The sequence below is a fragment of the Anolis carolinensis genome, chromosome 1, assembly GCF_035594765.1.
Source record: "Anolis carolinensis isolate JA03-04 chromosome 1, rAnoCar3.1.pri, whole genome shotgun sequence".
Taxonomy (NCBI): domain Eukaryota; kingdom Metazoa; phylum Chordata; class Lepidosauria; order Squamata; family Dactyloidae; genus Anolis; species Anolis carolinensis.
This window is the reverse complement of record NC_085841.1, coordinates 265,125,588-265,143,429: the sequence shown is the minus strand read 5'-3', so window position 1 is coordinate 265,143,429 and position 17,842 is coordinate 265,125,588. Positions and strand designations below refer to the sequence as shown.

At 36.3% G+C, this 17,842-nt stretch overlaps 1 protein-coding gene across 2 annotated transcripts in view; it reads right to left on the bottom strand.

Moving 5' to 3' along the window:
- LOC100563122 (mucin-5AC) overlaps positions 1-17,842 on the bottom strand; it is a 79,058-nt gene that overhangs the window by 4,258 nt on the left and 56,958 nt on the right. For both annotated transcript variants that reach the window (XM_062967607.1, XM_062967608.1), the window contains exons 37-48: positions 16,268-16,446; positions 13,562-13,631; positions 12,575-12,675; positions 11,853-11,884; positions 11,025-11,205; positions 9,820-9,924; positions 7,551-7,591; positions 5,630-5,752; positions 5,410-5,508; positions 3,786-3,914; positions 1,514-1,565; positions 346-457 (exon numbers count right to left, since the gene is read on the bottom strand). In XM_062967607.1, coding sequence (XP_062823677.1) covers positions 346-457; positions 1,514-1,565; positions 3,786-3,914; positions 5,410-5,508; positions 5,630-5,752; positions 7,551-7,591; positions 9,820-9,924; positions 11,025-11,205; positions 11,853-11,884; positions 12,575-12,675; positions 13,562-13,631; positions 16,268-16,446 — 1,224 coding nt within the window. The remainder of the gene's footprint in view (positions 1-345; positions 458-1,513; positions 1,566-3,785; positions 3,915-5,409; positions 5,509-5,629; positions 5,753-7,550; positions 7,592-9,819; positions 9,925-11,024; positions 11,206-11,852; positions 11,885-12,574; positions 12,676-13,561; positions 13,632-16,267; positions 16,447-17,842) is intronic.

Genomic DNA, 17,842 nt, shown 5'->3' with positions numbered 1-17,842 from the left:
AACCAGAGAGTGGAAAGAGATCCCAAGGACTAAAACCTCACTGTCAGTAAATTACGTTTGTAATAGCTTCCACCTCCAAATTTTATGACAAAAAAGGGAAAAAAGGGGGAGGGAGGCTAAAATAACACCCCCCCCCCCCCGCTAGCCTTTATATTGCATAACTGGCAGTTCTTTGTAACTCCATGGTGTATGGCTACCTCTCGTTTAACTCCAAAATATAAAGAATCCAGCCAATACATTTCAGGCTGGCAAACAAGATCTGCAACATCACAAATGGAAATTAATTCCAGGAGGAGTGAGAAATAGTGTTTTTTGTTTGTTTGTTTGTTTGTTTGTTTTACTTACATGGAAGAGCTGCCACATTGTCCTTCACAATATGTTAATTCAACTGGTGAAGAAGCTTCACAGCCTTTGTACTTGATGACACTTCTCGTGCTTTTTGGCCCACATATTGTCACTGTAAAGGAAAGAAGATTGTTTAATGAAAAGATATGATACCTTCCCTTTTTAAAGAGAGTGAGAGCATGGGTGAATAAACTGTAGTCTTCCAAATATTGTGCTAGAACAACTCCTATCAGCCAAGTTCATTGGAACTGGTGGAGTCTAAAGCTCAGTCATACCTGCAAAGCCCCAGTCTTCTCATCCAATGGAACACTGACTCTACTGACATTTTATCATATTTATTTACTATATTGTTAGTAGTGTTTTATTTAACTTACGATATGGCGTGTAAGCATGTTTTGATACTGTGATACTGATAAAAAGGGCTAATCAATAAATTTACTACTATTACTACTACTACTACTACTACTACTGACATTTTGCGATGTTTGCAAAGCCTATAGAATTAGGCCTGTGATGTATGGCTTCACACGTTGTATGCTTAAGGTAAAACAATATTAATATGACTAAAATTAAAATTTAAAAATGTAGATTCCTAAGGTGCCTTCTTCTATATTCTGTCTACTAATATCACTGGGGCATGGAAGCCTGCCTTTTCTTAATACAAGGTTACTTCTCCATAGTTTTAATTCCATAATTTTTATCTATGCTTCAAAGGCACATGACTTAATACAGTAGAGTCTCACTTATCCAACATTCGCTTATCCAACGTTCTGGATTATCCAATGCATTCTTGTAGTCAATGTTTTCAATATATTGTGATTTTTGGTGCTAAATTAGTAAATACAGTAATTACTACATAACATTACTGCGTATTGAACTGCTTTTTCTGTCAAATTTGTTGTAAAACATGATGTTTTGGTGCTTAATTTGTAAAATCACAACCTAATTTGATATTTAATAGGCTTCTCCTTAATGCCTCCTTATTATCCAACATATTCACTTATCCAACATTCTGCCGGCCCGTTTATGTTGGATAAGTGAGACTCTACTGTACTTCCTCTCTGCTCAGAACCTTCCTGTTCAAATGCAGTTAATATTACCAAAGACAGACATGAGTGCATCGGGTATATATTTTCATCTGTATTTTAACAAGTTTTGCTCAACTTACATGGTAGTCGGCACGTCTCACAACAGCCATCATCTGTCTTTATAACATCCTCCTGAAAGAACAACATGTTTTAAAACAGAGGCAAAACAAATACTACCCCCCCCCCCAAAAAAAGCTGTGCTGATAAGCAATGTTTAAGTCCACAAACTCAAATGAATTGTCCCCCAAATGCATTTAATTAAATATGAGTATGGTTAACAATAATTATATAATTTGTTATAAATCTGTTAGGCTAGATTGGTTTTTTTTCCAGACTATATTTAAGATTATTAGCTAACATTTAATCTTTTACCTCACTGAATCTGGCTTACAACCTAAACTAGTTATTTCATATTAATAGTACAGAGCTTTTCCAGACTTTAATGAGTTTTCAGTGAGAAGACTCTTGTATGAATACTTTGAGGACTGCAATTGTTGCCTAGATGTAAGTTCAAGTGGCAACAAATTTAGATACAGGGACATCTGTTTTTTAAGGATGGAAAGTACATTTTAAGAGCCCTCTTTCTGTCAAGGGACGACCTAGCTACAGTGATCCAGGCCACGGTCATCTCAAGACTGGATTACTGTAACGCCCTCTACATTGGCCTTCCTTTGTCGGTGATCTGGAAGCTCAAGTTGGTACAAAATGCAGCTGCTCGACTTCTTGCGGGAGTCCCGATGAGATGTCATATAACACCAATCTTACTACAGCTGCACTGGTTACCAATTGAGCACTGGATCACTTTCAAAGTGATGGTGCTTACCTTTAAGGCCTTACATGGTCTAGGGTCAATGTACCTGAGGGACCACCTCACCCCCTACCAACCCCAGAGATCCCTCCATTCTGAGAACAAAGATCTACTGGAAGTTCCCAGTTTTAAGACCTTGTGTTTAACAGCAACTAGACGTAGAGCTTTTATAGCAGTGGCGTCATCACTCTAGAACACTCTGCCGCCTAAAGTTCATGCCTTGCGGGACTTATCAGTCTTCCGCAGGGCATGTAAGACACACCTTTTTTCGGCAGGCTTTTGATCTCCGTTATTGCTGTTTTTCAATTGCTTAGATTTTAGCTTGTTTTTGTAAGCCACTCCGAGCCCTGGGGGAGTGTTTTTAAGATTAAAAAAAAAGATATTTTAAAGATGTTTTTAAATTGTTAGATTTTAGCCTGTTCTTGTAAGCCGCCCCGAGCCCTACTCTGTTAGCTTTTTAAAAAGACTTAAAAACATGGCTCTTCCGCTGTGCTTTTGGTGAGTAATTACTGCCATATATTTCTTTGTTACTCCCCTCCAACATCTATCCTCTAGACTGTTCCACTTTCATATGTCCCTGTCCCCTGTGGTGTACTCCTTTGTCTCTCTCACCCCGAGTTTTTATCTCTGTGTTCATGCGGCCCGCCCTTGTTTTTACTGTTTCTTTGACTTCTTGATGTAATGTATATTATTATCTATTGTATTGTTTTAATTGTGTTATGATATGTTGTTTTTATATTTTATTATATTGTATTGCTCTGGGCATGGGCCCATGTTAGCCGCCCCGAGTCCCCGTTGGGGAGATGGTGGCGGGGTATAAATAAAGTTTTATTATTATTATTATTATTATTATTATTATTATTATTATTATTATATTATTATTATTATTATTATTATTATTATTATTATTATTATTATTATTATTATTATTCTAAGTTTAAATAATAAATAAAATAAATAAATGAGAGGGAGGAGAGATGGGGGATGCCAGGGTGGAGTTTTGGAAGTTAAATTTAGATGGATATAATGACATGCTGAAGGCATCTATAAATCAGCTGAATGATACTTGGATATCACTCTCTGCCAGAGAATCGGGAGATCCTTTACTGATGGATGCCTTCAGGTTTAACTATGAAGTTTCAAAACTCAAGCTTACCTCAAAATCAACCTCTGAACTGGATTAGGGAAGTAAGTGGTCAGGCTCTATATAGAACAACACATGAAGGAGGAATAGACATTTCTGCCCTACCGACTTCAATTACCAACCTTGGATAAGCTACATTTTTGCACAACTGTTTAAATATTGAGGATTACACCCACTGATTTAAGTTTCATTGATATTAATGAGTCAAGTTAACTATGTTCTACTGCAATCAATAGGATTTAAGGTCAACTACGTTGAATCTAGACCATTGCCTATCATCATCATTTGAAATTAGACATTTAGGCCCAACAATTAATTCTTTTGTTTTAGATAAACTCTACTCTCATTGGGTAGGCAATTAAATAGACACAAAGACTTGTGGCTGTGCAGGTGTACTTACAGGCTTGCAGGTAGTTGGATCAAATCCAGAGCAGGTTTTCTTGGTAGTGACAAGGACATACTGGCCATCAATCAAATCACATTCATAGAAGGTACAGTTGTCTCCAGGAGGGTGCAGACGTTCTCCAGGCTGAAAAAAATGCAACCATTTTAGAGGATATCACATACCACTCTTATGCCATCTATAAATGGTTTTGCTTATACAGCCAAGACTAGTATTTCACCCAGTTAATCATTTTGTTTTGAAATGATAAAAATTCTGTTCAACACATCTGGAGGGTGCCAGGCTGTGGAAAGTTGCAAATATTACCATTACCATGAAAAAGGCACACCTTTTTGATGTGTTGCCATGACAGATTGGTATAAAATGGTTTCTTAATTATATATAGGTGCATATTCTTATCACCAAAGTTTCCTGTGTTCACAGTTATACCACATATGTTCCATTTCGTTCTATAGAATTACCATAAGCAAATATCAATAGAGAACACCCTTCATTATAAACTTTCATTGTTCATATGACACTTCTTACAGCTATTGGAAACAGATTCATGTACATCTAGAAAAGATATTATATACAAATTTTAAAATGACACCACAAATGTACCTTTTGAACATGCACGAAGAAGAATTGGAAAGGAAATACGGAAGAATTTTGTTTTACGTGACAGTGGCAGCTCGGATAGTATACGCTAGATTTTGGAAAACCTCAGAGGTACCTCCCTTAGCAGAACTGGAACAATATATTATAGAGATAATGACGATGGACAAAATAACGATACACATAAGAGGAGAACCTTTAGAGAACTTTGTTAATAAATGGCAACCAATGATCCAACATTTCAATATAAAAGTAATCTAAAAATGTACATAGAGGAAGCTAATAGACTGAAGGCAGGGAGGAAACAGATATTAATTTGGAACTTATAATATTTTATATGTACTATTCAAATAGAAGACTGTGACCCCTTATTGAAAATATATTGTCTGAGAAATGATTATGAAAGACTAATAGATGAAATTATTGCACTGTATGCAACAAACACTTGCAATGTATGTATATTTGAATGAATGAAAATAAATAAATATTATATAAATAAAAGTCATTGTAATCTTTATTTTCTTGTTTTCTAATTTAAGTTTGCCTCAAATGATACGTGTTTGTTTATTAGCTTCAAACTATGGTGGGACAAGATTTTGCCCCCATCTCTACATCACCTCTGAAAATCTTACTCAGTAATTATTTCCAGATTCCATTTATTGGGTTAGTGGAGGTTAAATTTAAAAAAAAAAATCTTGTGAAGTCTTTTTAGAAGTGGGGAAGTCAGGATGAAGCATTTTTGTCCCCATTGAAATTTTTATTTTGGAAAGAGCAGAGCACAGTTAATAGGTTAGCAGAGACATTAAAGAATTGAAGGTTGCAAGACTGGGAAAGATCTTCATTAATGCTTCAGAAAGCAGTTTCAATAATGGGAAAGATTCATTCACACTCTAATGGGGCAGTTGATTGTTTGTTCAACCCTATAAGTTTTACAAGAAAAGAACAGATATCCATACAGTGGGGTAGAAAAAGAGGGGGTGGGGCAGCAAAACTCATGTGCAAAGTCAATAAACACATTAGCTACCTTGATAGCTTGGGATCCATAGGGTTCTTGTTTCAGGACACAAGCCACTGCAGTGCAGTTACCACAGCATTGTCCAGGCACTTCCTTGTATTCTTGACCCTAATTGAGAAAAAATGTAAATAAATCCATAAAGTCTAGAATTTTACCCCAAATAAAAACTAGACACATGGGTGGGTAAATAGAAGGAAAGCAGGGAAATAATAACAGAAATGTTTCTTACCACTGAGCAGCTTGTATGACACACTTGTGACACACATTCCACTTCATTTGATTTGGTCTCTGGGTTTTCTTCTAGAGAGCATGTACAGCTTTCACATATGTCTCCTGGAATCCTTGCTCCAGGCTAAGGACAGGCACAAGAGAAAGAACATGTTTCTATAAATCAGGAACACCATATATCCTCTAACGGTATATTTCCATGAAAGTGATTTTTTTCAAATGCCAGTGATCCCTTGAATTTTAAATGACAAAAGTATTTTCCCCCAGCAAAAACATTAAAGGAAGAGAAGCAGTTTACTATGGCCACTTCCAAACAGCTGAATAAAATCCCACATTATCTGCTGTGAACTGGAATATATAGCAGTGTGGACTCAAATAACCCTGTTCAAAGCAGATATTGTGGATTACCTGTCTTGATATTCTAGGTTATATGGCTGTGTGAAAGGACCCTAGGCCAATCAAATTTGCAGCACATTTTCTGTCTCTCAGTTTTGAATAACATAGATGTGAAGGTTCTGTATCAGCCAACTCCCTGTGGAATCTCAAAGGAAGGCTGCTTTAAAAATTAGCAACAATTTTTGGTCAGAATCCTATCAGGCACTTGAATCTTCTTAAATGGACTTACATATGTGTGAATTAGGATTAGTCATGTAATATTAACATCCAGTACAGAACCACTGCTAAAGTACTATAGCAAAGCAGACAAAGTGCCAGATGTGCATTGGAATTAATACACAGCAGGATTGATAAACAACAAGGACAGTACACATCAGTCCCAATGCACATTAAGTTGGTGCTGATATGCACTGGGCATTAATACACAACTGGCACTCTTACTGGTGTCCCATTTTGCATATTCACAATTTAGTAAAGGGATTTCTTAGCACCTCTGCTATGTAGCTAGACATACTGGTAGCTTACTTGATGCATAAATTGGCTGTTCATATTAATTAACTAAACATTTGTGCATATTAACTTAATTTCACATTCTTTTCACCACTGGTGAACCAGAAACGTGTTAAGGTTCTATGGCAGTATGACTACACACATTTCAGTGGCAGAATGTGCCCTCAAGTTGCCTATTAACTTATGGTGACCTCATGAATTTAATTGTGTTTGCTTAGGCAAGGAATAGTGAGAGGCGATTTCATTGCCTTCCTCTGAAATATAGCCAATAGCACCTCCATTTTATCAAAATACTACCAAGATCTGATTATACTTCAAGCCCAAAAGCAAATGGGATCTGTTGCTGTCAAGACATGTAGGCCTTGTAGGTGGTGGCAGCAGGAATGAAATATATAACAGGAATAGGATTCTTAAAACTAGCTGATGTTGTCTGCATTCACATACTAAAATTGCATGATCCTGTGGGATATGAAGCTATAAGCACAGAATTCTGGACAGCGTTTATAAGAGGATAATATGTTTTTTGCGGAATAGGTTAAACTTGCTGGTTTGGTATGGGAAGGGATTAGTGGCTTTAAAACCATATCCTTGTTGTTGTTGTTTCATCAACTGTTAACCTGGCTAATAGAAAGCTGCACCATCTATAATCACAAGTGCTATTTTGAGAATACACTACACTCTTAGATGGAAACAGCACCTTGGCATTGATAGTTAACTTACAATGCACATTTTAATCAAGTGTTTAGGGTAACATTGCCATTCTCAAAAGCTGTTTTTGAAGGCTGGCATAAAGAAATGCTGCCAAAACACAGATGCACACACATTTTAAACCTACACTGAAAAGTCAGCCAGTACCACTGATGCTTGTTTTATATCTGTGAGCCGCCCTGAGTCCCTCTGGGGAGATGGTATAAAAATAAAAAATGGGTATAATAATAATAATAATAATAATAATAATAATAATAATAATAATAATAATAGTATTCTTAGCATTCATCATTATGGAATAGACTTACTTGGTAGAGGTTGCCATCAACAACACAGCCTGGTAGTTTCACTGTGATACAGAAAGGTATATTAGGGTTAATATTTACATCTTCAGTGTTCATAACAGAATCAGAAAGCAAAAGAGCAACAAAGTAGGGGCACAAGTTGCTATGCCTTTTTATTTTGTTTTTGCTAGTTTGTTTGTAGAAAGGAAGCACTGGACACTTATACTAATGAGGGGAAACAAAAGCCTCAAATATAGTCTCCTCAACAAACAAGATGGCAAAAGATAGTCTGTGCATACTCCAAGGAGGATTTTTATTTGGAAAAGCATTTGTTGAGAAAAACTGTGAATTACTTTTACACAAATGCACTTTTGCTGTTCTTTGGTCGTGTGGTGTTTTACTCAGGGCATAAGACTTAGTAGATTTATCTTTTTGATGAATCTAACTGGATAAAGATTTTTATTTCTTTATTAATGACTTGGATGAAGGTTTAGAGCAGTGTTTTTCAAGCTCTGCTCCTCCAGGTGTTTTGGACTTCAGCTCCCAGAAACCCTAGCCAGCTTACCAGCTGTTACAAATTGTGGGAATTGAAGTCCAGAACATCTGGGGGAGTACAATTTGAGAAACACTGCTTTAGAGGATGTGCTTATCAAGTTTGCAGATGACATCAAATTGGGAGAGATAGCTGATACTCCAGAAGAGGGAATCAAAATTCAAAACAACCTTAATAGATCAGAGAGTTGGGCCAAAATGAACAAAATGAATTAAAACAAGGAGAAATGCAGGATATTTCCCTTAGGCATACAAAATTGAAATGCACATGACAGTATATGTGATAGAGATCTTGGAGTATTTGTGGACAACAATTTGAACAGGAGCCAACAACATGATGCTACAGCTAAAAAAGCCAATGGGATTTTGGGCTACATCAAAAGGAGGATAGTGTCTAGATCGAGGGTTGTCATGGTGCCTCTCTATTCTGCTTTGGTTAGATCTCACCTGGAATACTGTGTCCAGTTCTGGGCACAAGAGTTTAAAAGAGATATTGACAAGCTGGAAAGTGTCCAGAGGAGGGTGACTAAAATGATTAAAGATCTGGAGACCATGCCCTATGAAGACTGTCTTAAAGAATTTGGTATGCTTAGCCTGCAGAAGATAAAGTTAAGAGGAGACATGATAGTCATGTATAAATATGTCATGTATAAATATGCTAAAGGGTGTCCTAAGGAGAGGGAACAGGCTTGTTTTCTGCTGCACTGAAGACTAGGACTCGGAACAATGGATTCAAATTACAGGAGAGGAGATTCCACCTGAACATCAGGAAGAACTTCCTGACTGTAAGAGCTGTTCAGCAGTGGAACTCTCTGCTTCAGAGTGTGATGGAGGCTTCTCTTCTGAAGGCTTTTAAGATGGAACTAGATGTCCATCTGTCAGGGGTGCTTTGATTGTGCAGGGAGTTGGACTTGATGGCCCATGTGGTCTCTTCCAACTCTATGATTCTACTTTTTAATAAAAGAGAGAGAAGCAGAGTGACTTTGCATTGAGAATACTTGTGAAAATTATACAAGGCAAAAACCTTACGGTGGTTACTGATAGTTTGATATGGTATGTCAATGTGTCCAAACATCCTTTCTCAAACTAAAATGCAAAACAGAATTCAATCAACTAATACATTTCACACATTATTGAATGTTGCAACACTCACAATGGTATATTAGCTATTTTGAGAGAAATTTTGTTTTAAATTTGTTTTGAGGAGGGAATTGTCAAGATATATTTAATTAAAGATTGCTAAATGCAAATTTGGGAGCATATTGTATTTTCAAAAACTGTAAGTTAAAGCAGAACTGGTGTACATGAGAGTTATGGTGAATCCAACTAAAAATGGATCAGAAAATATGTAATTATGTACTATTGGTAATCTTGCTGACATCAGGAACACATTCAGCGAGCGTGTTTCTTGAGGGTCAGCCATTTCCATTGAGAATTTTGGCAAACCACACAATATAAATGTACACAAAAGAAAGAAATCTACTTATTTAAAAAAACCCTTCCTCTTCCAAAGAAAACCTTTTGAAAATTATAATTTGCTTGCAGGCCAACATCAGAAATGGCATTTCCAACATATCAAATGTTCCATTTGTTCTGAAGATCCTGAGACAAAATGGTCATTGAAATGTCTATAATGCATATCTCAGTTTCTCTTTATTCTCCCCTTGCTGCGCAAGGAAGGAAGGAAGGAAGGTTGAAAAAAAAAATATGAAATTTCAGGTTATCATATTTCAGTCCTTACCACAAGTGGTATGAATACAGCAGTCTCCTGGCAGATTTTGTTGTTTCAGTGTATATCCAACTGGACAGGACTTGATGGTTTCTGTACAGTACGATGTGTTGCACACTATATAATGTAAGACAAAAGAAGGGGGTGGAACAAAGGGTGACAGAAGTTAAATTTAGGATGTTTTCCATATTAAACTAGATTATTTAGGGAGTTCATTCAATATTCTTACTTATGACAGCTAACACCATGGTTGTTACATGGATAGATCAAAACCTTGTTGTAATGATTTAAAGGACACAGCTTCAGCCAAACAAGTGTCTGTGGTGATGTAATTTAATGGGAATGTCCCAAATTGAAAATGCCCCATTTTGGAAAGTTTTGTTTAAGCTATTTATAACAGGCCATTCTCTGAGCTGGAACTGGGCAGAGTTCCCACAGTACTTAGGGGTTTATATTGGTACTCAGAGTAATGTATAACTGCTGAGATTAAAAAAAAATGCTTCAGTGATAAATCAATTCAACGAATGGTCTAAAACAGAAGAAAGGGCCCACAGTCTGTTTTAAGTGATTGGTCTGGCACTCTCTCATAGTTGAATGGTAAGTCAGATACTTAAACAATGTGCTACACTCCATCTTAGAGTGAAACAATGTGTGAGTCCATGGCAAAGCTTAAAGCAGTGAAATTGCAAACAAGGAGGTACTTTCTCCACAGACACTAACTACTTTAAAATTCTCGAAACTGTGGAACAACAAAGGAAAACTAGTGGAAAACAGAAAATCCAGTACTACAGATGTCATAAGGAGGCCAAACAGTCATGGGAAATTTGTGAACTCTGCTATTCTCATAGGAAATGAGATTATCTCCCAGTAAGCTCTATAATGGTTGGATGTTATGCTGGTCCACCTGAATGAGTCCATCTGACTGTTGTATTGTCAGTCACAATACAGACTGAGTCTAAAATCTTCCTTCAATGGAAAGAAAAGCTTTTTCAGTCTGCAGAAGGTTCGGCTTATGGAAGATGTTTCTTCCCACATTCTGAGGAATCTCTACTTTTACTGTGATCAGACCTCATCAGTTTCAACAGGAATTTTGAGGGACTGTCATAGCAGAGGAAGAAGCAGTAAAATCCCCTTTCCTTAGTCCACATGCAGAAATCTAAATCTGGATTCAACCCAATATTTCTTTTTGTTTCAATCACACCAAAAACAATGCTTACCACATTGTGTCTCGGGACAGCATTTATCTTCAGGTGTCATCACTTGGACGGGAATAAAACCTTCCAACTGACAGTGCACTGGAGTAGGTGACGCTTCACAAGCCTTTGGTTTACATCTCACCCTACGAGAATATTTCTCACAAGTACACTCCTGGCAGTTACTGATCCAAGTTGATCCAGGCTGTGGAAAGGGGTATTAAAAATAATATTACTCTCAGTTATCTCTCACTAGTGAAGTCCAAGGTTATGCAAAAGAGAGTTCCATCAACAGTAGGGATGAAATTATTCATCTACATTATTCTCATATGCAATAATGAAACATTTCAAGATTTTTCTCTTTCCTGGATTGTATCTGAGTTTCTGCACATTTTGTATTTCTGGACTTTTTCATGAAATTTTCAAGTAATATGTGGGTTACACTACAAATACTATTTTGCCATGGAAAATGTTGCTCTTTGCATGCCATGCAATCTTTCTTTTTGCATAATATGATTTTTTTTGCACAATATACATTTTTGTTCAAAAGGACACATTTTGCACAAAATACAATTGCCTTCCATTTCTGTGCATCCAGGTAAATATTATCCTTATCAACAGCTAAAGTGTAGTCAAATAACTCTCATTTCAGTGCAAGATGGGCACTGCAATTGTGGATTCTGCTGCTGCTGAGGGCTTTTTTTTTTTTTTTTTGCATTATGGCAGAAACTTTTCCAATTGCTCGAAGTCACAAACACTATTATTCTTAAAAATGCATCTTTTCCAAGAAGATTCTAATATCCCAAATTCACCCATCAATAGTTCTCAAAGTATAATTGTGTTGATACTTACTGCCTTGGGCTGCCCATCTGGACCTATACAACCTGGTGAAAATATAAGGAAGAATGATTTCAGGATGATGCTGTTAGACAGCCCTGGAACTAATTATGGTATCTTAGAAGGAGAGCTCTTAAATCTAACACACTTGCTTTTTTTCTTCTAAAACAAATGCAAGGACAAAGATGCTGGGTGTAAATGAATCTGAACTAGGAAAGGAAATGGTTGTTAATGTTGTTAATAATAATAACCTGTATTTATACCCCACCCCCTATCCCTAAAGGGACTCGAGGTGGCTTGTTAATGACTCGATGTTGCAGGGGTTGAAACTGAAGCCCCTGATTCCAGCATGCAAAATGTGATATTTGTTAATCTTGGTAATATATTATTAATTAGAGGGTAGGTGGGTATTCAATCCTATAGAAATAACGTTCTTCATATATTCAGAAGCATTCAAAACTTTCAGACAAATAATGTGCCATATTTAAAATCACAACTGATTATTGTACCCACTTGTTCCTAAGAATACATGGAAGTGGCTGGTGATTCCCATGTCAGGAGGGTGGGTAGTATACTGTGGGTTTTATTTTAAACTTTAAATGATTGTTCAAGGTGCTGAACCTTATGCCCAAAATATTTCAGAATCTTGGATAGCTCCTTTCAGGAGCATTACCTTGAAGCTACCAGCTGCCACTCACAATATGTATCCATTCTATCCTGAAATTAAGGATACATACCACATTCACTAACACAGGTATCACTATGTTCATTATAGAGTTGGGTTCCTTCAGGACAGAAGCACCCTTCAGTGATTCCACTGCCATTATGATGAAGAGCACTGCAATGAAAATTAAGCATGGGTTAGACTTATAGAAAAACACCTTTACAACATAAATCTATTTGCCATCCGAATGAAAGGTTGAAGAAATAAACACACACACACAGGTTGGCAATCTATTGGAATTGCCTAAAGGTAATTAATTCCCTTCTGGAAAAAGAGTACAGAAACAATGAAAAAAAATATTCAAAGTTCCTTTACAGGTAGATTTAGATATTCTATTAATGGCAACAATGGGTCATATCAGAATTAAAACAAAAGAACAAAAATTGTTCAAAAGTATGGTTTGGGCAGGACAAGCAGTAATTGCATGGGGGTGGAAAGATGAGAAAAAAAGGACAATGGGAAACTGCAATAGCTATCTATATGATCAAGTCCAATTTCAAATTATAACAAGCATAATGGGATGATACTCAAGAAGCTAAAATAAATGAAATAAAGAATAAATGGACAACTGTTAAGGCTGTTATGTATAATACAATGATATTTTGTAGAACTGTAAGATAGTTAGATAGACAGACAGACAGATAGATAGATAGATAGATAGATAGATAGATAGATAGATAGATAGATAGATAGATTGATATCCCATACTAACACTATTCAGATAATCATCCCCAAATTATAAACCAATTATATCTTCACGGCACTTCCATAAAGTGTTTCATATAGTCCAAATTCTCAGTCATCTATTTTACTTTCACAGTAAGCCTGTGAAAGAAATGAGGCAGACTCAATGAGAGATGATAACATCTGAAACTAGACACTAGATTTTTACAGAAGATAAGGGATTTTCACTCATGTCTCCCCAGTTGAAATCCAGCATACAATCAACACCACACTGCTAATTACTTTTGAAGAACATTTCTTTCTGATATTTTCTTACCTCTTATCACATGTAAGAGGGTTGAGAGGGCCACATGGGTCATATATTTTGCCTGCAGGGCAGTTGTATGCTGTAAAGGTTAAAAACAAATGAAACAATGTAAGACAATGATGAAGTCTTTACACATAACAAATGCTGTTCTCTTCTGCATGTCCTTGCTTTGCTTTTCCTCCTGTTTCTGGCTATATGATTAAGTATATGAAAAGAGCTTCTCTGTATGTGCACAGGCATTTAAATTTATTATTATAATAAGTGAGGCAGAATAACATAAAAAACAAAACAAAAACAAAAATAGGCAGTTACAGCAATTCAAATTTGTCCAGTGACCGTGACAAGAAAAATGATGGATGACAAATCTTTTAAAAATCAAATACTTAGATGTGTTAGTCTGGATCAGGGATCTTGCAGCACCCTTAGGGAATAATAAAGAGAAAGAAAATGGCAGCACAGCTTTTGTAGATTTAAGTCAACTTCATGTGTGAAGTCTATCAAGTTTACGTTACCAATTTCTTTCTTGCTGTTAGTCTCAAAGGTGCTACAAGATCCCTTCACATGTTTCTTTACACATAGTATTTTGTTATTATCCATATTCACGTCATCCTTTTGTTAGGCAAACTAAAGGGACATAAAATATGTGCAATTGTAACCCTTATGTGTATTACTGTGGCTCAATGGATAGGGAAACCCTGAAGAAGAAGCTGGATTTGCTGGCTGAGTTCAGTAAAGGAGGGAGAGTTGTAGCAGGAACTATGGTTGTTAGGACTTAAGGAGTAGGCCCTTTTCACTTTTTCTGTTGTATATTTATCAGGTAACAAAAAGGTCAAATATTTGTAGTGGAATTTCTATGATGCATTTGTTTCTATTTTACATTTTTTTTATTTAGGGATTTAAGATTTGCATACAATTGTTGCAATACTACTGAGATGCACAAGGAGAAGAGCCCTGCAATCAAGTTCCGCACTGGTATCTTATTGGATGCACGAAGCTTTTGAGGCATAGATATAGTTGTACTGTTGTTCAATATACTTCATTGTGCTTCGGTTGACAATATTAAGCTGAAGTTGGCTTCTTTGAACCCCTAAAGAGAGATGCGAGCTTTCAAAATTTCCAAAACTCTAAATCAAGTAAGATGCTCCAAAAGATAGGCAGGGGGTGGGGAGGAGGATATTGTCTTGAGGTGTAAAAGAATAAGGGGCAGCATTCAAAAGAGCCTTATGAAGTGATGTGAAGTTTTTCAGTATAAAATAAAGATAAACTAGGGTCATATTGGCAAACAGAATAATTTTAGATTCTGGGTTAGGGTGAAAAAGTAGCTAGAAGCTAAAGTGAGTAGATTTACCCTAGTGGCTGAAAGGGATTACATTGTGATGAATAAATCCCTAGCTTCATGTAGTATTCATTCTTTTTCCTCTTGTATAGTGTCCTATTGCCACAGCTAAATTTTCCATAGTGCAGTTTTGTTACCTTTTCATTGTCTTAATAACAATATTCTACTAATATGTTGGAATTTTTCTTATAGCCAAGATGGCTACCTTGTCTTTATAGCTTTTATGACACAATAAATGTAGAAGCCTAGCGACATATTCCTGTAATTGTTATTAAAAGATGTCATACCCAAATAAACTAAGTAATTTGAACGGTCTAGACCCCTGGTTCCCAATGTGGGCCACACACATACAGGGGGGCAATTTGGTTTTTAGAGGGACAATTGGAGAATGAGTTATTGACAGTGACAGTGAATAACTTATTCTCACAAGTATCTCACTCACTTTTGTCTACTTATCTTGAGGTGAGCTCAAATTGTATTTTGAATTTCTTAGTAATTATAAAATGATCAAAGTATTTCAGAAAAAGTTTCAATTAAAATTATTTTACATGGACACAGTTCAGTTTTCTATTATATGTTTTGAAGCTTTATTTGCTATTTTCCATATCACTTCATATTATTATTATTATTATTATTATTATTATTATTATTATTATTTAACAATTTCATAGTGTTTTCTTCCTCAGTGGTTTCTACTTCAGCTGTCCTTTAAGTTTTTTTCTCTTTCACGGATGCCATGTTCTTTAAAAGCTTGTTTAAATCAACTATATTATCACACCAGGGCTTTAAAGTGGGAAGCCCCACCTTTCTGCTGCCTGCAGAATTCTGAGAAATGTAGTTTGGGAAGGTGAGGACCTCTATAGCTGAGAATTCAAAAGGCCCCACCCTGAACTACATTTCCCAGAGTTCTGCAGGCGGCAGAAATGAGGGGCTGCCTGCTTTAAAGCTCTTGTGTGATAACGTGGTCTATTAATGGCCTTTTAGGTTTCCTCCACATGAACAGGAATTTGCTTTTTGAATAATAAGAATTATATGTCATGGGAGGAGGTAACAAAATTTCAGAGATGCTTAGGTGGGACATGGTCAAAAAAAGGTTGGGAACCACGGGCCTAGACTGTAGATATCACTTATACAAAGCCTTCATTGAATGTGTACTTAAAAATATATCAGTCTTGGGAAAGGCTTCTTGTGAGCCACATTGCCACTAATATGTGCTGACAGCTGAATTGCTTACACCTTCCAATTTATTCATTCAGCTAGCATCTACTAAAATAGAAATATCTGTTGCTTTTTAGAAATAATTAACAGATGCAGACTCTGTCTTGAGTGTATATATTTTGTAAAGAAAAAGTGGTATAGATTCCAACTCTGGTACTTACAGCATTCACCCTTGGTACTTGATCTCCAGTCAACACAGACACCTTTTGAGGCACAGAGAGAACCGTATATCTCTAATCCAGAACATTGCACAGAGGTATTTGTTTGGTGGCAAGCATCAAAGAGGCAACCTTTGTAGTAGGATTCAGGGGGTATGATGTCATGACACTCAGAGAAGACACTGTAACAGAACAGAAAAACTTGGGATGAAAATACATTATTGAAAAGGGGAAGAGTCCTCTTTTCATTTCAGGCGAAATTCCTGAGCTGTTTGAAATAGATAAAATAGATGGAATAGATGAAAATCTGGAAACATAATTAAGTAGGCAATGTAGAATATGGACTCTTTTGTCTAATTAACAAGACACTGTAGGAATAATATTAATACTTGTAATGTAGCAGTGTTTTAATTTTCTGAATTGAGTTTTGTGGTTGTGGGTGTGATTGGAAGAAATAGGAAATTGGATGTGCTCCATTCCAATAATAATAATAATAATAATAATAATAATAATAATAATAATAACCCAAAAGGATCAGAAAGTACTGGCTGAACACCAGAAAAATTGAAGAAGCTTTGGAGATCGCAAAAGAACAAATTACAGCAACAGCCAGAAAAATTGAAAGATATGAAGCCAGAATCATCCAGTACAGACAAAATCAACTGTTTCAATCAGACCAAAGATGATTCTACCAGAGTCTGAACTAAACAACAGACACAGTAACCATAAAGCCAGAGAAAACTGCAACCACAAAGTTCTGGAAAGAATTTTGGGAAAATAATAAGAACTACAACAAAAATGCTGGGTGGATAAAGGAGTTTGAAGGAAAATTCTCACAGAACAAACTGGAACAGATGGAAATAACAACTGAAATGATCAGCAAACGAGTGCAAAAAGCCAAGAACTGGATATCGCCTGGTAGTGATCAACTTCATGGATTTTGGCTCAAACATCTGATTAGTTTACATGGAAAAATGGCCCAACAATTCAATGAGATGCTGCAGAAAGGAAGTATCAGTGAATGGCTAACAACTGGAAGAACATACCTGATACAAAAGGATCCAGCAAAAGGAGCAGCACCAGGAAACTACAGGCCAATAACGTGTCTGCCCACTATGTTTAAACTACTGACTGGCATCATAGCTGACAGAATTCAAGACTATCTTGAAGAAAAAAAATCTTGCCAGATGAACAGAAAGGAAACAAACGGAAAAGCAGGGGCACAAAAGACCAGTTATTGATTGACAAAATGATTCTGGAGAACTGTAAAAGCTGAAAAGCTAATCTTTATATGACATGGATTGACTACAAAAAGGCCTTTGACTCACTCCCACACAGCTGGTTCATCAAGTGCCTGGACGCCATCGGGATTAGTAAAAACGTTGACACCTTTATTGAAAACATGATGGAGCACTGGAAAACTGAATTGTTTGTTGGAAATGAAAGCTATGGACTTGTCAACATCAGAAGAGGAATTTTCCAGGGAGACTCATTGTCCCTTCTGCTTTTCATTATTGCCATGATCCCTCTGTCAACAATCTTACAAAAAACAAACCTCGGCTAACAAACATCTAAAAA